Source organism: Heterodontus francisci, chromosome 4, assembly GCF_036365525.1.
Source record: "Heterodontus francisci isolate sHetFra1 chromosome 4, sHetFra1.hap1, whole genome shotgun sequence".
Taxonomy (NCBI): domain Eukaryota; kingdom Metazoa; phylum Chordata; class Chondrichthyes; order Heterodontiformes; family Heterodontidae; genus Heterodontus; species Heterodontus francisci.
Window position 1 is genome coordinate 25,564,055 of NC_090374.1, and position 25,241 is coordinate 25,589,295.

General features: G+C 43.2%; 1 protein-coding gene across 2 annotated transcripts in view; it reads left to right on the forward strand.

The window, feature by feature from the left end:
• Positions 1 to 25,241, forward strand: part of galnt7 (UDP-N-acetyl-alpha-D-galactosamine: polypeptide N-acetylgalactosaminyltransferase 7) — a 188,287-nt gene that overhangs the window by 112,610 nt on the left and 50,436 nt on the right. Inside the window, exons 3-6 of one of the 2 annotated variants that reach the window (XM_068029290.1) lie at positions 7,568 to 7,734; positions 11,612 to 11,742; positions 18,874 to 18,953; positions 23,047 to 23,229. In XM_068029290.1, the coding sequence (XP_067885391.1) occupies positions 7,568 to 7,734; positions 11,612 to 11,742; positions 18,874 to 18,953; positions 23,047 to 23,229 (561 nt within the window). Of the gene's footprint in view, positions 1 to 7,567; positions 7,735 to 11,611; positions 11,743 to 18,873; positions 18,954 to 23,046; positions 23,230 to 23,401; positions 23,585 to 25,241 lie in introns of both variants that reach the window. The other variant, XM_068029289.1, reaches the window with a different exon arrangement.

Here is a 25,241-nt window from a genome sequence, read left to right on the forward strand (position 1 = left end):
TCAGATATTTGGGAACGGTATCTGAAGATGTGCTTTAACAGAGAGAGCATCTTATTGACTAGATTATGTCAGCAGAAGTTAGGTCTCCTGACTGGAATCTATTAAACATTGTATTTCTGTACATGCTGAGGCTCGGCAGTTTACTGTACCCATATGTATCAATTGGTAATTCAAATACTGTTGCATTTGTTTGCTTTTTTTTGGCCTCATTAACCTGCATAGTGTATCTGTATTCCCAAATCTCTCTGTTCCTCTACCTAATGTAGACATTATTTTCCAAGGCTTCCTTATTCTTCCACCAAAATATATCACTTCACATTTATCTATATTGAAGTTCATTTACCAATCTCACAGCCATTCTGTAAGTTGATTAATGTCATCCAGTATTTTGTCGCAGTCCTCCTCTGTATTCACAACACCCCCTCCCCAATTTGGTGTCATCTGCGAATTTTTAACTTGTACTTCCAATCCCGAGTCCAAATGGTTCATGTATATGGTGAACAGCAATGGTTTCAGCACCAATCCTTGTGGAACACCACTTCCCACTTTTTGCCAATACCTTTAACCCCTAATCCCTGTTTTCTATTCTGTAGTCAACTTGCTATCCATTCTGCTGCTTGTCCCCTGCCGCCACGTGATCTGACCTTAGTCATTAGTCTACCATGTGGTACCTTATTGAAGGCCTTTTGGCAATGCACATTTATTACATAGAGGTCATAATGATACAGCACTGAAACAGGCCCTTCGGCCCACTAAGTCTGTGCCGACCATCAACCATCCATTTATACTGTCTTTGGCCTCCTTATCTCGAGAGACAATGGGTAAGCGCCTGGAGGTGGTCAGTGGTGTGTGGAGCAGCGCCTGGAGTGGCTATAAAGGCCAATTCTAGAGTGACAGGCTCTTCCGCAGGTGCAGCAGAAAAATTTGTTTGTCGGGGCTGTTACACAGTTGACTCTCCCATTGCGCCTCTGTCTTTTGTCCTGCCAACTGCTAAGTCTCTTCGACTCGCCACACTTTAGCCCCGCCTTTATGGCTGCCCGCCAGCTCTGGTAAACGCTGGCAACTGACTCCCACAACTTGTGGTCAATGTCACAGGACTTCATGTCGCGTTTGCAGACGTCTTTAAAGCGGAGACATGGACGGCCGGTGGGTCTGATACCAGTGGCGAGCTCGCTGTACAATGTGTCTTTGGGGATCCTGCCATCTTCCATGCGGCTCACGTGGCCAAGCCATCTCAAGCGCCGCTGACTCAGTAGTGTGTATAAGCTGGGGATGTTGGCCGTCTCGAGGACGTCTGTGTTGGAGATATGGTCCTGCCACCTGATGCCAAGTATTCTCCGAAGGCAGCGAAGATGGAATGAATTGAGACGTCGCTCTTGGCTGGCATACGTTGTCCAGGCCTCGCTGCCATAGAGCAAGGTACTGAGGACACAGGCTTGATACACTCGGACTTTTGTGTTCCGTGTCAGTGCGCCATTTTCCCACACTCTCTTGGCCAGTCTGGACATAGCAGTGGAAGCCTTTCCCATGCGCTTGTTGATTTCTGCATCTAGAGACAGGTTACTGGTGATAGTTGAGCCTAGGTAGGTGAACTCTTGAACCACTTCCAGAGCGTGGTCGCCAATATATCCATTTTATACTAATCCTACATTAATCCCATATTCCCTACCACATCCCCACCTTCCCTGAATTCTCCTCCCACCTACCTACACTAGGGGCAATTTACAATGGCCAATTTACCTATGAACCCGCAAGTCTTCGGCTGTGGGAGGAAACCGGAGCACCCGGTGGAAACCCACGCGGTCACAGGGAGAACTTGCAAACTCCACACAGGCAGTACCCAGAACTGAACCCGGGTCACTGGAGCTGTGAGGCTGCGGTGCTAATCTATTGCATTATTCTCTTATCTATCCTTTTGGTTACTTCTTCAAAGAATTCAGTAAAGTTGATCAAGTGTGACACAAAAGCAAAATACTGCAGATGCTGGAAATCTAAAATAAAAGCAGAAAATGCTGGAAATACTCTGCAGGCCAGGCAGCATCTGTGGAGAGAGAAACTAAAATAACGGGCTGAATTTTATGGACCCTCCCAAGACAGGAATGGAGGTGGGGCGCCCATAAAATTGGGTCAGAAGGCAGGGGGTAGAGTGCCCGTTATCTTCACAATTCTTTCCAATTTAGAAATAAAAACATAAAGTGCTGAAAATACTCAACTGGTCTGGCAACGTCTGTGGGGAGAGAAACAGTTAACATTTCAGGTCTGTGACCTTTCAGCAGAACTAGAAAAAGTTCGACTTTGAGCATGTGAAGGGGGGAGGGGGAAGAAGAACAAAAGGGAAGGTGTGTTATCGGGAGGAAGGCAGGAGAGATTAAATGGCAGAGATGTCATGGAATAAAAGGTAAGGGCGTGCTAGTAGCGATAGTAAAAGACAAAGCATGAACAGTCTGTCTGAAAACAAAAACATGAAAAACAAGTTTAAGACAGGCACATGGTTAAAAAATAAATTAAATAAATAAGCTAACAAATCAATAAGTAAATAAGATGGCAGTCATGCTCTGGAATTGTTGAACTCATTGTTGAGTCCAGAAGGCTTTAGAGTGCCTAATCGGAAGGTGAGGTGCTGTACCTCAAGCTTACATTGAGCATCATTGGAATGCTGAAGCAGGCCAAGGACAGAAATGTGGGCGAGAGTAGGGTGGAGAATTAAAATGGCAAGCAACTGGAAGTTCGGGGTCATGCTTGCTGGCAGAGCGGAGGTGTTCACTAACCCCACTCCTTAACCCACCGCCACGTCGACAGCCCTGACCCCACTCACCTGTCTCGGGGTCTCTGAAGCCTTTGGTACTGCAGGGCCTCCTGGATATATGTTTTTCAAAAACTTACCATTTTGGTAGCAGGCAACAGCTTGGTAGCAGGCAATAGCATGATAGCAAGATCTGATTTTGGTTGAGTGCAATGAATTCTGAGAGCACTGATTAAATTACTGATTTTCTGTGTGATTTTATGACTTTGCATTTTTTTTTCAACTTTTGGTAACAAAGATTTGTCCAATTTTCTTTGGACAGCATTTCCAAAACATCAATAGATCTAATTTTTTGGAAAAAAAATTTCCGTTTCAAAGTTTGCACCAGTCTTTTTGCTAGTTCTGAGCTCGAGGGTGAGGTAGAGGGGCCTCATGTATCCAAGCACTGGTTGTTGTACTTGACATCAGTTTTTTTTTTTTATTCATTCACGGGATGTGGTTGTCACTGGCCAGGCCAGCATTTATTGCCCATCCCTAATTTCCCTTGAGAAGGCGGTGGTGAGCTGCCTTCTTGAACCGCTGCTGTCCATGTGGGGTGGGTACACCCACAGTGCTGTTAGGAAGGGCGTTCCAGGACTTTGACCCGGTGACAGTGAAGGAACGGCGATATAGTTCCAAGTCAGGATGGTGTGTGACTTGGAGGGGAACTTGCAGGTGGTGCTGTTCTCATGCATTTGCTGCCCTTGTCCTTCTCGTTGGTAGAGGTCGCGGGTTTGGAAGGTGCTGTCCAAGGAGCCTTGGTGCATTGCTGCAGTGCATCTTGTAGATGGTACACACTGCTGCCACTGTGCGTTGGTGGTGGAGGGAGTGAATGTTTGTGCATGGTGTGCCAATCAAGCGGGCTGCTTTGTCCTGGATGGTGTCGAGCCTCTTGAGTGTTGTTGGAGCTGCACCCATCCAGGCAAGTGGAGAGTACTCCATCGCACTCCTGACTTGTGCCTTGTAGATGGTGGACAGGCTTTGGGGAGTCAGGAGGTGAGTTACTTGCCGCAGGATTCTTAGCCTCTGACCTGCTCTTGTAACTACGGTATTTATATGGCTACTCCAGTTCTGTTTCTGGTCAATGGTAACCCCTAGGATGTTGATAGTGGGGAATTCAGCGATGGTAATGCCATTGAATGTCGAGGAGATGGTTAGATTTTCTCTTGTTGGAGATGGTCATTGCCCGGCACTTGTGTGGCGCGAATGTTACTTGCCACTTATCAGCCCAAGCCTGGATATTGTCCAGGTCTTGCTGCATTTCTACACAGGATAGCTTCAGTAGCTGAGGAGTCACGAATGGTGCTGAACATTGTGCAGTCATCAGCGAACATCCCCACTTCTGACCTTATGAATGGAGCAGCTGAAGATGGTTGAGCCCAGGACACTACCCTGAGGAACTCCTGCCGTGATGTCCTGGAGATGAGATGATTGACCTCCAACAACCACACCCATCTTCCTTTGCGCTAGGTATGACTCCAGCCAGCAGAGGATTTTCCCCCTGATTCCCATTGACCTCAGTTTTGCTAGGGCTCCCTGATGCGATACTCGGTCAGATGCTGCCTTGATGTCAGGGGCAGTCACTCTCACATCCCCTCTTGAGTTCGGGCCTTTTGTCCATGTTTGAACCAAGGCTGTAATGAGGTCAGGAGCTGAGTGGCCCTGGCGGAACCCAAACTGAGCGTCACTGAGCAGGTTATTGCTAAGCAAGTGCCACTTGATGGCACTGTTGATGACACCTTCCATCACTACTGATGATTGAGAGTAGGCTGATGGGGTGGTAATTGGCTGGGTTGGACCTGTCCTGCTTTTTGTGTACAGGACATGCTTGAGCAATTTTCCACATTGCAGGGTAGGTGCCAGTGTTGCAGCTGTACTGGAACAGCTTGGTTCGGGGCGCTGCTAGTTCTGGAGCACAGGTCTTCAGTACTATTGCCGGAATATTGTCAGGACCCATAGCCTTTGCAGTATCCAGTGCCTTCAGTCGTTTCTTGATATCACGTGGAGTAAATCGAATTGGCTGAAGTCTGGCATCTATGATGCTGGGGACTTCAGGAGGAGGCCAAGATGGATCATCAACTCGGCACTTCTGGCTGAAGATTGTTGCAAATGCTTCAGCCTTATCTTTCGCACTGATGTGCTGGGCTCCCCCATCATTGAGGATGAGATATTTGTGGAGCCACCTCCAGTTAGTTGTTTAATTGTCCACCGCCATTCACAGCTGGATGTGGCAGGACTGCAGAGCTTAGATCTGATCCGTTGGTTATGCGATCACTTAGCTCTGTCTATCACATGCTGCTTACGCAATTTGGCACGCAGATAGTCCTGTGTTGTAGCTTCACCAGTTTGACACCTCATTTTGAAGTATGCCTGGTGCTGCTCCTGGCATGCCCTCCTGCACTCTTCATTGAACGAGGGTTGGTCTCCTGGCTTGATAGTAATGGTAGAGTGTGGGATATGCCGGGCCATGAGGTTACAGATTGTGGTTGAGTACAATTCTGCTGCTGCTGATGGCTCACAGCGCCTCAGGAATGCCCAGTTTTGCATTGCTAGATCTGTGCGAAATCTATCCCATTTAGCACAGTGATAATGCCACACAACATGATGGACAGTATCCTCAATGTGAAGGCGGGACTTCGTCTCCACAACAACTGTGCGGTGGTCACTCCTACCAATACTGTCATGGACAGATGCATCTGCGGCAGGCAGATTGGTGAGGACGAGGTCAAGTATGTTTTCCCCTCTTGTTGGTTCCATCGCCACCTGTCACATACGCAGTCTAGCAGATATGTCCTTTAGGACTCGGCCAGCACGGTCAGTAATGGTGCTACTGAGCAACTCTTGGTGGTGGACATTGAAGTCCCCTACCCAGAGTCCATTCTGTGCCCTTGCCACCCTCAGTGCTTCCTCCAAGTGTTGTTCAACATGGAGGAGTACTGACTCATCAGCTGAGGGAGGGTGGTAGGTGGTAATCAGCAGGAGGTTTCCTTGTCCATGTTTGATCTGATGCCATGAGACTTCATGGGGTCCAGAGTTGATGTTGAGGACTCCCAGGGCAACTCCCTACCTACTGTATACCACTGTGCCACCACCTCTGCTGGGTCTGTCCTGCCAGTGGGACAGGACATACCCGGGGATGTTGATAGCAGTGCCTGGGACATTGTCGGGTATGATTCCGTGAGTATGACTATGTCAGCAGTTGCTTAACTAGTCTGTGGGACAGATCTCCCAACTTTGGTACAAGCCCCCAGATGTTAGTAAGAAGGACTTCGTAGGGTCAGCAGGGCTGGGTTTGCCGTTGTCATTTCCTGTGCATAGGTCGATGCCAGGTGGTCCATCCGGTTTCATTCCTTTTTATTGACTTCGTAGCGGTTAGATACAACTGAGTAGCTTGCTAGGCCATTTCAGAGGGCTTGTCAGAGTCAACCACATTGCTGTGGGTCTGGAGTCACATGTAGGCCAGACCGGGTAAGGACAGCAGATTTCCTTCCCTAAAGGACATTAGTGAACCAGATGGGTTTTTACAACAATTGACAATAGTTTCATGGCCATCATTAGACTGGCTTTTTAATTCCAGATTTATTAATTGAATTCAAATTCCACCTTCTGCTGTGGTGGGATTTGAACCCATGTTCCCAGAGCAGTACCCTGGGTCTCTGGGTTACTAGTCCAGTGAGAATACCACTACGCCACTGCCTCCCCTGGTTGGGCACTAGTAAATTAAAACACTGTTGAAGACTGCAGCATTGCTAAGTGAGGCAGTTGCATAACAAAATTGTAGCTAATTAGGGCGGCACAGTGGCGCAGTGGTTAGCACCGCAGCCTCACAGCTCCAGGGACCCGGGTTCGATTCCGGGTACTGCCTGTGTGGAGTTTGCAAGTTCTCCCTGTGTCTGCGTGGGTTTTCTCCGGGTGCTCCGGTTTCCTCCCACAAGCCAAAAGACTTGCAGGTTGATAGGTAAATTGGCCATTATAAATTGTCACTAGTATAGGTAGGTGGTAGGGAAATATAGGGACAGGTGGGGATGTTTGGTAGGAATATGGGATTAGTGTAGGATGAGTATAAATGGGTGGTTGATGTTCGGCACAGACTCGGTGGGCCGAAGGGCCTGTTTCAGTGCTGTATCTCTAATCTAATCAACCAAAGCGCTCTCCTACTGTGTCAGTGATTCATTCAGCTTGTTTCTCACTGAAGGAAGTAGGAAGGAAGATTTATGTTCTTGAAATCTGATTTTTTTTGTGGTGGTGGGGGGCGGTGAACAGGGTGCCTGAATTGCACTGCATTGTAAAATTGCAGGTTTAATTTCGGTCAGGCTTTATCTCTCACTTCCTCATTTTCTCTTTGTGCCATGCCATTTATTTTCTTTCTAGTCAATTCTTGTTTGCTTTCCTTTGTGATTTTACTGTTTTTCCAACATAGTTGATGGAAAAGTGGTTGTAACCTACCCTGATGGTTTAACAAATTCATCCAGTTAGTCGTTGAATCATGCAAGCCAGACAGGTCTGGGTCCAATCCCCGGTCCATGCTTAGTTACATGAAGTTACTGATGCTTACTGTTGAGGCTCACACATGATAACTTAGGGGAAGTACTGGATGACGAACTGAATTATACCCCAGGAAGGAATCAATGGGCTGTGGAGAAAACTGCTGAGAAAAGTATGGGGACAGGGAGGAAATTCTTGGTATTCTTTAATGCTTTACTAGTTTCTGTATTGTGCTCTCAGCAACTATTGCTAAAAACTCTATATCGTGCATGTATCTAACTTCTACATTGTTCTTACCAGATGCAAGGATTGGCATTATGATGAACGTCTGCTCACGTCAAGTGTTATCATTGTCTTCCATAATGAAGGATGGTCAACCCTTATGAGGACTATCCACAGCGTGATCAAGAGGACTCCCAAAAAGTACCTAGCAGAAATAGTTATGATCGATGACTACAGTAACAAAGGTAAGAACTTACATCCCAATAATTGGAATCAGCTCCATAAACCTCTCCCCCTTTCTACCTCTGTCTCCTCCATTAAGGCACTGCTTAATTCTTATCCCCTTGTCCAAGTGTTTGGTCACCTGTCCTAATTTCTCGTTTACTGGCTCAATGTCAAATTTTGTCTGATAGTGCTCCTGTGAAGCCCCGTGAAATGCTTTACTATGTTAAAGGTGTTGTATAAATGCAGGCTGTAGTTGCTTTACTTGCAATTTTTGATTGGCAAGGTTTAGCAGTACAATATATAATACTCTATCATATAATATCAAATTCTGCTTTTTTCCCCCCCCTTTTGTGTCTGTTCTCCCTCTTCCCTTCTTCCAAGTATTCCACCCCCTTTCCACCCTGGAACTTTTGTCATCCAGTACCATTTTTAAAAAAATAGTATTTTAGGAACCCACAAGGGGGCATCCTTTCCCAAGCTTCAGTCATGAGGGGACCCATAGAACACGATGAAATCAATTACAGTTGGACATACTCGAACAACGAGGAGTCTACCACGCGCGATTCCCAAACTTGTAATTGTATTGAGGTGGCTTTTTTTATTTTGATGGAATCTGTACTGTGTCTGTGCAAGAAATGCAGCATTGGACTCCTAACTCTGAGAGACTCCATTTAAGTCCCAGGTTTTAAGTTTGGCAGTTTCGGAGCTCGCTGGGAAACAAAACCAAATCCTAGCCTGTTTCCATAGTCACGCTTTTAGCTCACCGCAGTAGTGCATTGCAAAAATAACAAGAATTAGTTGCTAAACATAATTTGATCAGAAGTATCCTCTTTCAGTTTTACAACTATAAAAGTCGAGACCCTAGAGGTATAGAGTGGCCTAAAAGTTTACTATGCCATCACAATTATCAAATTAGGAAAAGGAAATCTGTACACAATTAGGGAAGGGAAGCTTGATTGGTGCATGTTCCTTCCAAAGGACCAAAAACAGTTATAGAGTCATAGAGTTATACAGCACAGAAACAGGTCCTTCGGCCCATCGTGTCTGTGCCGGCCATCAAGCACCTATCTATTCTAATCCCATTTTCCAGCACTTGTCCCGGAGCCTTGTATGCTATGCTATAGAGTCCTCAAATTGATCATTGTGAAGACTTGTCATTAACTATATTTTCCTCCCTGTAGCCAATATCAGAGTTGGACAATGCATTTGCAAAAGTGTTTCCCATATTATTTGTATAGTATGGGTGCTCTAATCAACTGATATTCTCATTTCCTTGGAAACAGAATTGAATGTAGCTGACTGAGAATTAGAAAAACTGATATGTGGTCGTGGGTATCACTATGTATGTTATTTGCATTAACCTGCATTGTCCATTAAACTATATGTTGCATTTAATTGGCTGTGAAGCACTTTGGGACGTCCTGAAGTTGCGAAAGGTATTGTATAAATGCAAGTTCTAATGCTGTTATTACTATTACTGCTGCCACTACCAGCTTCAATGTAGCTGTTAATTTCTCCCAGATAATTGTATGGTTGCCTTTATATTTTAAACTTAATATTGATGTCAAAAACATAGATTGTTTTATATTCTTGACCAACAGTTAGAATCCAAGTCTGACCCTTTGGTGGCTTTGATGATAAGTCGCAAATAAGATTCATACCCCACAAATGCCAAGCAACGAGTAAGAGTGTAACCACCTCCCTTTGCCATTAAATAGCATTTCCATCACCAAATCCTGCACCCAAAACGTCCCGAGGGTCACTATTGACAGGAAACTGAGGTGGACCAGCCACATAAACACCGTGACTAGAGCAGGTCAGGGGCTGAGAATTTTGCGGTGTGTGTCTCACTTCCTGACTTCCCAGGCTCTCTACCCATCTACAAGACACAAGTCAAGAGTGTGATGAAATATTCTCCACTTGCCTCCACTATCCAGGTCACTGACACTATCCAGAACAAAGCAGCCCACTTGATTGACGCTTCATGCACTGGCTTAAAAATCTATGCCCACCATCAGCATACCATGACTGCCATATGCATTATCTATGGGATGCATTGCAGCAACTCATCAAAGGTTTGTTGGCAACACCTCCCAAACGCACGACCTTCACCTAGAGGGACAAGGACAGCAGGTGCATAGCAACACCATCATCTGGAAGTTCCTCTCTAAAGTCATACACCATCCTGACTCGGATATATATTTCCATTCATTCATTCATTGTCATTGGGTCAAAATCCTGGGACACCCTACCTAACAGCACCTTCATCACAGAGACTGTAGCGGTTCAATACAAAGCCCCACCATCAACTTCTCAAGGGCAGTTAGAAATGGACAGTAAATGCCAGCCTTGCCAGGGGCACCCACATCCCGAGAATGAATTTTTTAAAAGTCAGGCTGTACCCCAAGCTGAGTTTCCTCTGCATTCCTATTGATTTATTAAGACCAAACCAGATTTACCACTTACGCAACACTACCCACCTCAGTCCTGCTGCTGCTCCTCCACTGTTGACGACCCTGATCATGCCTTCAGAATCTAAAGTCTCAACATCTTTCATGTTTAGGCCAGGTTCCTGCCTTAGCCCTCTATAAATAACAAATCATTCAAAACGTGCAGACGGAGTCTTCAAAATCCATCTTCCCCTTTACCACTGTCCGGTCTAAGCTTTACTGGTTCCTTGTGTCACAATCATTTAACAGCAAGATTTGCATCCTGTATCAAATCTCTCCATACCATTAGCTCTATAATGGGTTACAGCTGGTTTTCTGTTTCCACCATGGATAGCCATTCTTTAAGCCATTAATCTCCTGTTCTTTGGAACTTTCTCCTGAGATCATTCTGTTCTACCACCTCCCTCATGCTTTCAGTAAACTCAAAACCCTCTCTTTACCTCTCCCAATCCTGTTCCTTAATCCTCTGCTCACCAAGCCTGTTCAACCTTCAGCCCTGTGTTCGTCATTCTGCATTGGCAATGCCTTGACTTTAAAATTCTTTTCCTTGTTTTCAAGATCCTCCTTGGGCTTGCCCCTCCCTATCTCTTAATCTCCTCCAGCCTACAGCTCTCCGAAATATCTGCGCCCCTCCAATTCTGGCCTCTTGAACATCCCTGATTTTAATCACTCCACTATTGGTAGCCATCCCTTCAGCTGCCAAGACCCTGAGCTCTGGAATTCCCTCCCTAAACCTCTCCACCTCTTTTAACTCCTTTAAGACACCCCTTTAAACCTACCTCTTTGACCAAACCTTTGATCATCTGCCGTAATGTGGCTTGGTGTTAAATTTTGTTACATGACACTCTTGTGAAGCGCCTAGGGACATTTTAATATGTTAAAGGTGCCATGCAAGTGCAAGTTATTGTCCATTTTTCCTCCTGCATAGCATTCGCTGTCTTTACTCAATGTAAAGCATTTTTAAACGTGAGAAGCAGTATATAAATGTTTGTTGTTGTTGTTTGCTTCCCCACACGATCCTATCCTTCAGTTCAGAAGTTTGGACTGTTCTTGCTTTAAACGAGCCAACAGGCATTTTTTTAAATCACCACTCATATAGTGATGCATGCACAGATTTTTTTTTAATCTTCCTTCCAAATCTTTTCCGACAATGTCAATATGGTCAGAATAGAAGGTGGATAAATCACTCAGTGAGAGGTTGGTGGCAGATGGTCCTTGTTTTGCCCCAACAGATTCAGTATTTGAAGCTGTTGGCATGGTTCCACATTTGGTCCATATTTTAAAATGATTCAACTCCTGCAAATAACTGAAGTAGAAAAATCTTGAATGCTGTCTGCATTGGGATTTGTCTGAAACTATGACTTTTACTTCAAATGCTGTTGAGAATATCCCTGGCCCCAAGCAATTTAACAATTTTGATATCTTCTCTTTGCTATTTTGACTCCAGCACATTTAAAAGAGAGATTGGAAGTATATTTGAAACAGTGGAACGGTTTAGTCAAGGTATATCGAAATGAAAGAAGAGAAGGATTAATTCAAGCAAGAAGTATTGGTGCTCATAAGGCGACTCTGGGGCAGGTAAAGTCTGATTTCTTGTTCAAAATAAATATACTAGTAACACTTCCTGACATCTGCTTAACACTTAGAGGCATTGTTTGAGGAATTCTCAAATTCATAGTCTATGCTTTCATTTCAGTAAAGTCAGGCATTTAAAAGTGAGATACTACAGGCAAAGTGCAGGCATGTCCCCACAAAGATAAAGGGTTGTACTGCCAAATCTAGAGCCCCCTGGTTATTTAGAAGCAGACAGCATAAGATAAAGCAGTTACAATAAAAAGGTGATGACGATCACAAAAATCTTAATACTTTAGAAAGCCTGGAAGAGTATAGAAAGTGCAGGGGTGAAGTAAAAAAGGAAATTAGAAAAGCAAAGAGAGGACATGAAAAATTGTCAGGTAAAATCAAGGAAAACCCAAAAATGTTTAATCAGTATATGAAGAGCAAAATGATAACTAAGGAAAGGGTAGGGACTATCAGAGATGTATAAGGGAACTTATGCGTGGATGCAGAAGATGTGGGCAGCATTCTTACTGAGTTTTTTGTCTCTGTCTTCTCAAAGGAGAGAGTTGATGCAGACATTGTAGTTAAAGAGGAGTGTGAAATGTTAGATACGATAAGCATAATGGCAGAGGAAGTACTAGAGGGTCTGACATCCATGAAAATGGATAAATTGCCATGGCCCGATGGATTGATTCCCAGGTTGTTAAAGGAAACCAGGGAGGAAATAGTGGATGTGCTGAGGATCATCTTCAAATCCTCACTAAATACAGGTGAGGTACTAGACGATTGGAGGTCTGTGAACGTTGTACCATTGTTTAAAAAGGGTGCGAGGGATAGGCCAAATAATTATAGGCCGGTCAGTCTAACCTCAGTGGTGGATAAATAGTTAGAATCAGTTCTAAGAAACAGGATAAGCTGCCACGTGGAAAGGCACAAATTAATCAGGGATAGTCAACATGGATTTGTTCGGGGATGGTCATGTCTTGCTAACTTAATTGAATTTTTTGAGGAAGCAACAAGGAGGATTGATGAGGGTAGTGCAGTGGATGTGGTCTACATGGATTTTAGTAAAGCATTTGACAAGGTCCCGCATGGCAGACTGGTCAGTAAAATGAAAGCCCATGGGATACAGGGGAATGTGGCAGGTTGGATCCAAAATTGGCTCAGGGACAGGAAACAAAGGCTCGTAGTTGACGGATGTTTTTGTGAATGGAAAACTGTTTCCAGTGGGGTTCCACAGGGCTCAATGTTGGGTCCCTTGCTGTTTGTGGTATATATTAATGATTTGGACTTAAATGTGGAAGGCATGATTGGAAAATTTGCTGATGACACAAAAATTGGTCGTGTAGTTGATAGTGAAGAGGATAGCCGCAGATTCCAGAATGATATCAGTGGTTTGGTTGAGTGGGCGGAAAAGTGGCAAATAGAATTCAATCCAGAGAAGTGTGAGGTAATGCATTTGGGGAGGGCAAATAAAGCGAGGGAATACACAATAAACAGGAGGATATTGAGAGGAGTATAAGAAGTGAGAGACCTTGGAGTGCATGTCCACAGGTCCCTGAAGGTGGCAGGACAGGTAGATAGAGTGGTGAAGAAGGCATATGGAATAGAACTAAGAACAGCACAGCACAGGAACAGGCCATTCGGCCCTCCAGGCCTGGCCGATCTTGATGCCTCCTAAACTAAAACCTTCTGCACTTCCGGGGACCGTATCCCTCTATTCCCATCCTATTCATGTATTTGTCAAGATGCCTCTTAAACGTCGCTATCGTACCTGCTTCCACCACCTCCCCTGGCAGCAGGTTCCAGGCACTCACCACCCTCTGTGCAAAGAGCTTGCCTCGCACATCCCCTCTAAACTTTGCCCCTCGCACCTTAAACCTATGTCCCCTAGTAACTGACTCTTCCACCCTGGGAAAAAGCTTCTGACTATCCACTCTGTCCATGCCGCTCAGAACTTTGTAAATCTCTATCATGTCACCCCTCCACCTCCATCGTTCCAGTGAAAACAATCCGAGTTTATCCAACCTTTCCTCATAGCTAATGCCCTCCAGACCAGGCAACATCCTGGTAAACCTCTTCTGTACCCTCTCCAAAGCCTCCACGTCCTTCTGGTAGTGTGGTGATTAGAATTGCACGCAATATTCTAAGTGTGGCCTAACTAAAGTTCTGTGCAGCTGCAGCATGAATTGCCAATTTTTATACTCTTTGCCCCGACTGATGAAGGCAAGCATGCCGTATGCCTTCTTGACTACCTTATCCACCTGCGTTGCCACTTTCAGTGACCTGTGGACCTGTATGCCCAGATCTCTCTGCCTGTCAATACTCCTAAGGGTTCTGCCATTTACTGTATACCTCCCACCTGCATTAGACCTTCCAAAATGCATTACCTCACATTTGTCCGGGTTAAACTCCATCTGCCATTTCTCCGCCCAAGTCTCCAACCGATCGATATCCTGCTGTATCCTCAGACAATCCTCATCACTATCTGCAACTCCTCCAACCTTTGTGTCGTCCACAAACTTACTAATCAGACCAGCTACATTTTCCTCCAAATCATTTATATATACTACAAACAGCAAAGATCCCAGCACTGATCCCTGCGGAACACCACTAGTCACATCCCTCCATTCAGAAAAACACCCATCCACTGTTACCCTCTGTCTTCTATGACCGAGCCAGTTCTGTACCCATCTTGCCAGCTCACCTCTGATCCCGTGTGACTTCACCTTTTGTACCAGTCTGCCATGAGGGACCTTGTCAAAGGCTTTACTGAAGTCCATATAGACAACATCCACTGCCGTTCCTTCATCAATCATCTTCGTCACTTCCTCAAAAAACTCAATAAAATTAGTAAGGCACGACATCCCCTTCACAAAACCATGCTGCCTCTTGCTAATAAGTTCATTTGTTTCCAAATGGGAGTAAATCCTGTCCCGAAGAATCCTCTCTAATAATTTCCCTACCACTGACGTAAGGCTCACCGGCCTATAATTTCCTGGATTATCCTTGCTACCCTTCTTAAACAAAGGAACAACATTGGCTTTTCTCCAGTCCTCTGGGACCTCACCTGTAGCCAATGAGGATGCAAAGATTTCTGTCAAGGCCCCAGCAATTTTTTCCCTTGCCTCTCTCAGTATTCTGGGGTAGATCCCATCAGGCCCTGGGGACTTATCTACCTTAATGCTTTGCAAGACACCCAACACCACCTCCTTTTTGATAATGAGATGACTGAGACTATCTACACTCCCTTCCCTCAGCTCATCATCCACCAAGTCCTTCTCTTTGGTGAATACTGATGTAAAGTACTCATTTAGTACCTCTCCCATTTCCTCTGGCTCCACACATAGATTCCCTTCTCTGTCCTTGAGTGGGCCAACCCTTTCCCTAGTTACCCTCTTGCTCTTTATATACGTATAAAAAGCCTTGGGATTTTCCTTAAGCCTGTTTGCCAATTACTTTTCATGACCCCTTTTAGCCCTCCTGACTCCTTGCTTAAGTTAAGAATGCTTTCCTTTATTGGCTGAGGTATAAAATACAAAAGCAGGGATGTACTGCTGTAACTGTATAAAACGCTGGTTCGGCCACAGCTGAGGTATTGCGTGCAGTTCTGGTCACCACATTACAGGAAGGAAGTAATTGCTCTGGAGAGAGTACAGAGGAGATTTACAAGAATGTTGCCAGGGCTTTAAAGTTGTAGCTATGAGAAAAGATTGGATCAGCTAGGGCTTAGAATAGAGGAGGATGAGGGGTGACTTAATTGAGGTGTACAAAATTATGAGGGGCCTAGATAGAGTAGACAGGAAGGATCGGTTTCTCCTAGTGGAGAGGTTAATTACCGGGGGCACAGATTTAAGGTGATTGGTAGAAGGATTAGAGGGGACATGAGGAAAATGTTTTTCACCCAGAGGGTGGTGGGTGTCTGGAATTCACTGCCAGGTACGATGGTGGAGGCAGAAACCCTAAATTCTTTTAAAAAGTAACTGGACATGCACATGAAGTGCTATAACCTGCAAAGCTACGGACCAGGTGCTGGAAGGTGGGATTAGATTGGGCGGCTAGTTATTTCAACCGGCACGGACACGATGGGCCGTAATTTTTCTGTGGTTTGGAGTAATCTTTCCCCTTCTCAGTTTTTTTTTAATGTAAGGCTTTGTGAAAAGCATTTTTGTTTCTTTCACTGGAGGAGATAATAATTCAATAAGTATCTCCAAAAAACACTGAGCCCCACCAAAATAGCTGAGCAAAGCGCTGTATGTGTAGATTTCAGCTCTTTTCAAAGAAGGGGGTGGACTTTGCTCATTTGTTCAACCTCTGTAGGCAAGTAGGATAGAAACTTATAACAGGATTCTGAAAACCTGAACATTGAGGCTATTGCGCCACTGTTGACAGCTGTTCCTTCAACCATCTGGGACTAAAGCTCTGGAATTCTCTCCCTAAACTTCCCCACCTCTCCCTTTTCCTTTTAAATGCTCATTAAAATGTAACGTTGTGGCCAAGCTTTTGGTCACTGCCCTAATGTGTTCTTCTTTGGCTCTGTGGCTGTTTTTATCTGTTTATGTTCCTGTGAAGTGCTCTGGGACATTTTACTTTAAAGTGTTTAATAAATGCAAGTTGTTGTTGTCTTTGTCTACTGTCAAAGAACCCGTAATTCCTGAGATGCCTGATTAAAGTGGGACTTAGTGAAAGCATTCAAACTATCCAGGTATCACCTGGGGGAGGTGGTATGTAGTGATAATGTCACTAGACTAGTAATCCAGAGGCCCAGGCTAATGCTCTGGGAACACTGGTTCAAAACCCACCAGAGAAGCTGGTGGAATTTTAATTCAATTAATTAATAAAATTAATTTTTAAAACCTGGAATTGAAAACTAGTTTCAATACTGATTACCATCAGTAATGGTGACGTGAAGCGATCGTCGATAGTCATAAAAACCCATCTCATTCATTAATGTCCTTAAGGGAAGGAAATCTGCCGTCCTTACCTGGTCTGGCCTAGAAGTGACTCCAGACCCACAGCAATGTGGTTGACTCTTAACTGCCTTCTGAAATGGCCCAGCAAGCCACTCAGTTCAAGGGCAATAAGGGATGGGCAACAAATGCTGGCCTTGTCAGCAATGCCCACATCCCATGAAAGAATAAAAAAAACTTGCAGAACTCTGCTTGCATTTGGAAGCAAATTGGTTCCAGTAGTTGAGTGGTCAGAAACCAGGAACTGTAGATACAAGATTAAATGTAGGAGATTTAGAACAGAGAGAAGGAGAAACTTCTTCACAAAGTTGTGAGGCAGTTGGAAATCACTTCCAAGTTAATAAGGCCATTAAAAAACAAACAAAGCACTGGGGTTCATTTCTAGAACATTGCATAACACAAGAACTAGGAGCAGGAGTAGGCAATTCAGCCCTTCGAGCCTGCTCCGCCAGTCAATACGATCATGGCTGATCTCATCTTGGCCTCAACTCCACTTTCCTGCCTGTTCTCCATAACCCTTCAACCCATTTCTAATTAAAAACTTGTCTATCTCCTCAAATTTACCCAATGTCCGGTATCTACCGCAGTCTGGGGTAGTGAATTCCACAGATTCACGACTCTTTGAGAGAAGTAATTTCTCCTCATTTCTGTTTTAAATCTGCTACCTCTTATCCTAAAACTATGACCTCTCGTTCTAGATCGCCCCACAAGAGGAAACATTCTCTCTATGTCTACTTTGTCAATCCCCTTAATCATATATACCTCAATTAGATCTCCTCTCATTCTTCTAAATTCCAGAGAGTAAAGGCCTAAACTGCTCAATCTCTCTTCATAAAACAAGCCCCCCATCTCTGGAATCAATCACGTGAACCTCCTCTGAACTGCCTCCAATGCAACTACATCCTTTCTCAAGTAAAGGGACCAAAACTGTACGCAATACTCCAGGTGCGGTCTCATTGAAAAGCAGAGAAGTCATGCTCAACTTGTATAGAACCTTGGTTAGATCAGTTGAGTACTGTGAACAGTCCTGATCTCTATATTTTAAAGATATAGTGGCATTGGAGAAGATACAAAAAATATATACAAGAATGATATCAAACTGAGAGGTTGTACCTATCATGAAAAGAGAAGGCTGAGCAGTGACCTGGTATATAACATTATGAAACTGTTAGATAGGGCAGATGTAAAGAATTTTTTTCCACTTGCAGGGGAGACTAAAACTAGGAGCCATAAATATAAGATATTCGCAAGAAATGGGAGGTGGAGTAGGCCATATGGCCCTTGGAACCTGCTCTGCCATTTAGCAAGATCATGGATGATTGTCTGCCTCAATTCTACCTTCTCTCACTATCCCCATATTCTTCAATTCCTTTAGTACTCAAAAATCTATTAACCTGCCTTGAATATACTCAACAACTGATGTTCACTGCAAATCCAATAGGGAATTCCGGAGAAAATATTTTACCCAGAAAGTGATTAGAATGTGGAACTTGCTAGCACAAGGAGTAGTTGAAACCAATTGGAGCCATAAATATAGGATATTCATAATAGCTAATAGCGTCCCTATAAATGCATCTAAGCTATACACGTAGGAGAAAGGAGTAGAAGTATGTACTGATGAGATTAGATGAAGAAGGATGAGGGAATAATCAGTACCGATCTATTGGGCCAAATGGCCTGTAATTCAGGATTAGATTGGATAGGTATACGACGGAAAAGAAGTTGCAGGGATATGGGTGCAGGGTAGGAAAATGTGAGAAGAAGTATCTGTTCAAGTGGAACGTAAACCCTGACACAGACTGGCTGGGCTGAAAAGCCTGTTCCAATGTTGCAACTTCTATGTTTTTCCCAAACTTCTACAACAATTTAATGTGTTAGCATTTTTCACTTCATAGTTTGTTTACATTAAGCATATGGCGGCCAAGAAATTGTGCATGAGAACATAAAGAATCACCTCAAAGTATCTATTTCACTCTTTGTAACTGGTCTTGTTATACTTTTGCAGCTAGTGTGTATTTTTTTTATTAAAAAGATATATGGATTTATATAAATGATTGTGTTTAAAAGTGGATGGACCTGAATAGCTGTTAGGTCATTCTTCAACTTCTTGTGTTCTCAGGTGATTATCTCTAGGATCTGGCAATGCTTAGTTATAGTATTGATTCCCTTATATTTTTAGGTGCTGATATATCTTGATGCTCATTGTGAAGTTGGACCAAACTGGTATCCAGCACTTGTAGCCCCCATTGCTGCGAACAGGTAAGGCAAGCTATTTTATTTCATTTTTATTTCAAACATACTTCAGGAAGAGCTAGAATATGGGGACTCCAGAAGGTCATAATTTTAACAGCTTTAACTAACTTGAGAATTGTAATTTATATTTCAACTCCAGATCAGCACAATATTATTGGAGTGCGTGGTTTACTTGTTTCTTGCTCAGCTACATGAGTTCCACCTCAGCAAAACCGCCAAACCAACCTTGCAATTTTTGTGACAATTGTAAATGTTTAATATTGCCAGGATCACAACAGTAGAGCCATGTGCCCTTTCCAGACAAGGTGGTCATCAATGCAAGTCCCAGGAACTGATTATGATTCTGCGAGTTACTCTTAAGAATTAATTTAATTGTATTTTTCATGTCTTGCTACAATGAAATCAATGAAACAGAGCTTCCTATTAGTGGATCGTAAATCGGCACTGACACTGGGAGCTTTGCAATGAAAATATTAAGAATCGTTTTGAAAAACAGCATTACAGAAATTAAGTTGTGTATTAGATGAAAGGAGAGAAAAATTGCAAGATGGAAAATTAAGGACAGTAAGGTGTTCAGGTGAACATTAAAGATCGCAGAGCACTATTTGAAGAGAAGCAAGGAACCCTCCCACTATCCTGGTCAGCATTTTTTTCCTCAACAAACACCACCTTACAAAAAAGGATTGACTCATGGCTCATTCCATTGCTGTAGCGGGGAACCCTGCCATATGCAAAATGGCCACTACATTTTACCTACAAAAGGCACTGCATTTCAAAGTAATTCATTATAACTTTGGAGTGCTTTGATATGTTTGTGTTGTGTGATGACATCTGAACAAATGCAAGTCTTTCCTTCCTTAATGGTGGGATCAGTGTCCTTAGCCCCATATCAGTGCAAAATGCCTTTTTGCATATTTACATATGTGACATCACAGAAGTGCCAGACAACGTCCATCTCCTACAAGAGAGAGTCAAACGACCTCCTCTTGATATTAATGGCATCACCATCGTCGAAGTGCCAGATATCAACATCTTGGCCATCACCATTGACCAGAAGCTTAACTGGATCAGCCACATAAATAACAATGGTTACAAGAATGGATCAGAGGCTGAGTATTCTGCAGCAAGTGATTTACCTCCTGACTCCTCAAAGCCTTTCCACCACCTACAAAGCAGAAGTCAGGAGCGTGATGAAATACTTTCCAAGTTTCACGCCATTTTGCGTTGGAAATACATTGTCGTTCCTTCATCGTCACAGGGTTAAAATCTTAGAACTTACTTAATAGCACCTTCACCACATGGACTGTAGCAGTTCAAGAAGTCCACCACCACCTTCTCAAAGGCAATTAAGGATAAGCAATAAGTATTGCCAGCAACACCCACGTCCCATGAATGAACAAATTTTTAAAAATTTAAGAATTATGTATGTTATTGGAAATGAGGCTAGAAGGGGCAAGGGTCAGGGGTCTAAGGAGACAGTTGGTGATGGGGAGAAAAGTCAGGGATTAGCTTTGCAATCCAGAATGATCCTGGAGTAGTGAGCAGTTTTAGCAGAAGAGAGCAGGACCTAATAGTATATGATGTGGTCCAGCCAGATCTGGCAATGAAAGGCTAAACCAATTGTGTGCCATATTGGTTTAAGTCTGCAGCCCTTGGACTTAATGGAGTGAACATGTGGGTCATATCAGGGAGAATAACCAAGCTGCAAGAGAATAAGGGTATTACTGGTGACAAGGCCAATAAATACTGGCCTTGCCAACGATGTCCAAATCCCATGAATGAATAGAAAAAAGACTGCAATGATTCATGTTCACAATTTACATTAATGATTTGGGAATCGAACGCAATTTCTAAATTTGCAGATGACACCACACCTGTACTCTCACCTTCCAAGCAATAAGTGACCTCCCTATTCTTCCTACCAAAATGTACTACCAAACATCTTTCTGTGTTGAACTTCATTTGCCAATTATTTGCCCTTTCTGCAAGTTTATTAATGTCTCCATGTAATTTGTTGCAGTCCTCCTCAGTATTGACCATCCCCCCCCCCCCCACAATTTGGTGTCATCTGCAAATTTAGTGTTTTGATTCCTAGGTCCAAATAGTTAATGTCAATTGTGAACACCTGGTGAGACTCCATTTGTAGTGCATGCACGTAGATGGTATTGCAGGTCGCTTGCTGACCTGCAGTATAAAAATGCCTGTAATTGGATCCCAGCTTCTGAAGAAAAGCACTACAGATGTTTGCATTTATGCAATGTTTTATCATGTCGTTTTCAACATCTCAAAGCCCTTCATACAGTTAATTACTTCGAGTACATTGACAAACTCAGCAGCCATTTTGTTCCAACAGTATCGTCCAAAGTGGGAGAAATGTTGGGCAGGAGGCTGGGAGAAATTCCTGCCCTTTGAATAAGTCAGTGAGACCTTTTAACGTTCACCTGAATGGGCAGATGCGATCTGATTTAATGCCTCTGTTGGATACTAGTTTTGATGGAAATCGAAAGCAGTCCTCTGCCAAAAGATTAGTTCCAACCATAGGAATTGCACAGTCTTGGCCCTGGGTCAATGGAAGCTAGATGGGAGTTAGCTGTTGGCAACTTTGACCTATTTTTTAAACTTCAGGTCCCCTTTGCCACATTTTGTGCGTAAATTAAAGCTTGGCTGTTCATGAAAACTCATGTTGAGAATGCTATTCCGACTTTCAGATTACTGCTCAGTGTAATTGTACCTCACTGCTGATTTAATGAAACTAGATTAATTTTGTTCCTTCCCCAAGTAGTCTATGTGGAGTAGTCACAAAAAGCAGCAAATTTGTTCTGCTTTACTGTCAATGTAAGGGTTCGTCCTGATGCAGAACTAGAAAATATGGTGATGTGCAAAAGATAATCACTTGAACCACGTGTCTTTTAAATGGAGAAGAAAAATGGCTGAATTTAGACTTTGTTATGCCTGAGGTGACTCACTTATATTTATAATAAATGTATCTTACAAAGGTAAGGCATCATTTCATTGAAACCAACAGTTCTTCCATTGCAGCAGTTGAAATTCCAGTGCTACAGTTTTTGTGCTTTTGCATTCGTGTGGTTGTGCAGCTTCAATTTTTTTGCACTAAACACGCCACTTTTCCTCAAAAAAAATAATAGTCTTGAACTCCCTCCCATTCCATCATTGCGCATTCACAGTTTATTGCATAAAGGCTTCACTCGCTATGCTTGCCTTTAACGGAAACAAGAATAACTGTCCTTGTAAACTCTTAGCCTTTTCTCAATGGCTGCTCTGAAACTTCACTGCTGTACTAAACTGAAAATTTTGTTTTCCATTCACTAAAATTATCATTTTTGACTTGGTGCAAAAGCCCAAGTGTCGTGCACCAAATTTCCCTTTTAGTATAAGAAATTATGTTAAATGCAATGCGTGCCTCAGCTAACTTGAAACACTCAAATGAGCTTTATTTTTTCAAGTGTCATTTAATGTGCCCATTTTGAAAGTATTGCTGAGGGTATGTATGTATACATTTTATGTATTATAAGTATTTCATAAGGTACAATGCAAATTATTGATCATAAAATGTGTATCCAGAGTAAATTATTTGCAACCAGACAAATATCAGATACAAGATAAAAACATACCACATGCATACAGGCTACAGGTAGGTCGGACCCCTAATGGCTTAATGGATAAATGCAACACTGAGCCATGCAGATTTCAAGGGCACCGGTTCGATCTCCTGGTCTTTGCTGAATTAGCGGATATCAGTTGGGATGCTAGAACTGTCCCCTTTGAAACGCCAGCAACATTGCCGTGCTTAAACCTTATCATGTAAAAGTAGTTTGCTTGAATGATTTATAGTGACTCCAGACGAATGCAGCTTTAAATTATTAAAATCGTGCTGCTGGTTCCAGGTGCTGATTCCCTAACACCAATAGAGTAAAATGAATAATAAAATTGCAAATTTTTTTTTAGTTTACATTGATAGCACCAGTAGTACGGTTTGCTCAGGCTTTGTTGCACTTTGCAGCTCATTGTTAAATGTGCAAGTTCAAAATGGTAATCACCTATTTTTGGTATCTATTGTGTTCTTAAATGTTTGTTTCAGAACTACATGTACAGTTCCCCTTATAGATTACATAGATGGTAATGACTTTACCATTGAACCACAGCAAGGTGGGGATGAGGATGGTTTTGCCAGAGGGGCCTGGGATTGGAGCTTGCTGTGGAAGCGTGTACCATTAAACAGTCGTGAAAAGGCCAGAAGAAAGCATAAAACTGAGCCTTATCGGTAATCGCAGTTGAATTTATTTATTGTTTGATTATCAATATATCTCTAAGTCCTATAATCTTTCTATTTTTCCCATGTATCCTGCTGCATCCCTCACCCTAATAATATGTTGACGCATGGATCCTTGCACCTAACCTTTCTGCCTCCACCAACGATATTGCCAATGCTGCAGAACCACATGTACTGTCCCACTCATTGATGCCATAAACGGAAATACTTACGAGATATCACCACAAGGGGGTGGTGACGAAGATGGTTTGGCTAGAGGAGCATGGGATTGGAGCATGCTGTGGAAGCGTGTCCCTCTGTCCAAGCGGGAGAAGGAAAGGAGAAAACATAGAACTGAACCATATTGGTAATCATTAGAGCATTTGATAATTGCCACTTATTATAAAAATCTGCGCTCTAATTCTGCATCCAGCTAATGTCCATTTGTGTTTTTGTTCCTGCTTTTATATGTTAGCTATTTCTTTTCTCCTTTATTTATAAAATAATCACAATGAACTAAAAAGGCTGCACTCACATCTATTGCCAGTTATTTTCTAGCCTTAAACACAAGAATCTTTTTAAACTCATAAATAATTTAAATCATGAAGTGCTTAATGCCAAGTAGGGATCGACCAATAGTTCTTTGTCAATTTTTGTGTGGAGATTGTACCCAAAATACTACAAACCAGAAGTTCCAGTTTAACACATAATACAATCGCCGAGATACAGCTCGTAATTATACCCTGAGCTGGCATTCATTGTGGAGGGAGTGCCCTAATCCCACACAGTTGACTGCAATCATTTTAACTTTTTGCAGTAGTATAACTGGAGGAAGTAGTACAGCAGGGAATGTATTAAGTGACTTAAACATTTCTGTCAAAATGTGCAGAGATTAATATCTTGAAAGAAGATGGGTTTCAAAAGGGAAAAGCTGAGAAATTTGTATTTTCCACTGAGAATTTTATCTTCGTGCATGTGAACTTTACCATGTCCTTACACTGACAGGTATTTTCTTCACACACACCAGATCTTGGCATCTGGTGTGCATTTAAGCCACTACTTTTATTGCATGTGGATATGAGTGAGTATGTTTAGGTAAGTAAACAAAAGGCTTCTATTATTTCTCCATTGCTAGAACCTAAGAAGAAATCAAGTGGAAAATCGGTTCGAAATACAGTAGTGTAAAATTACACAAAGCATTTGAGCTAGGAATACAGCTTTAACCCCTTCCTGAATCAGTGAGAAGTCATCAATTCCCACACCCAGGAGGGAATTTTATGCTTTCCCCCATAGCAGGCAGCCCTGTCGCTGCACAAGAAGAAGCACGGCACGAAAAATTGTGCGGGCTACTTCGTGGTAGAGGTATGCAAAGGAAACCCAACGCGAGTCCGAATTCCGGACCCGAAGTCTGACCTGACCCGACCCAAACCCGATGCATGTCGACGGGACCCATCGGGGTCGGGTCGGGTGGCAGGCCTTTACATCAGTACATGGGGAGGCGGTGGCGTAGTGGTATTATCACTGGACTAGTAACCCAGAGATCCAGGGTGTTGCTCTGGAGACATGGGTTCGAATCCCACCACAGCAGAAGGTGGAATTTGAATTTAATTTAATAAATCTGGAATTAAAAGCTAGTCTAATGATGGCCATGAAACCATTGTTGTAAAAACCTATATGGTTCACCAATGTCCTTTAGGGGAGGAAATCTGCTATCCTTACCTGGTCTGGCCTACATGTGACTCCAGACCCACAGCAATGCGGTTAACTCTTACATGCCCTCTGAAATGGCCTAGCAAGCCACTCAGTTGTATCTAACCACTACGAAGTCAACCTCACATTGACTGCAGCGGTTCAAGAAGGCAGCTCACCACCAACTTCTCAAGGGCAATTAGGGATGGGCAATAAATGCTGGCCTAGCCAGCGATGCCCACATCCCATGAATTAATTTTTTTTAAAAGGGTAAAGGCCTGCTACCTGACCTGACCCCGACGCGATCCAGCGGCATGTGTCGGGGTCGGGTCGGG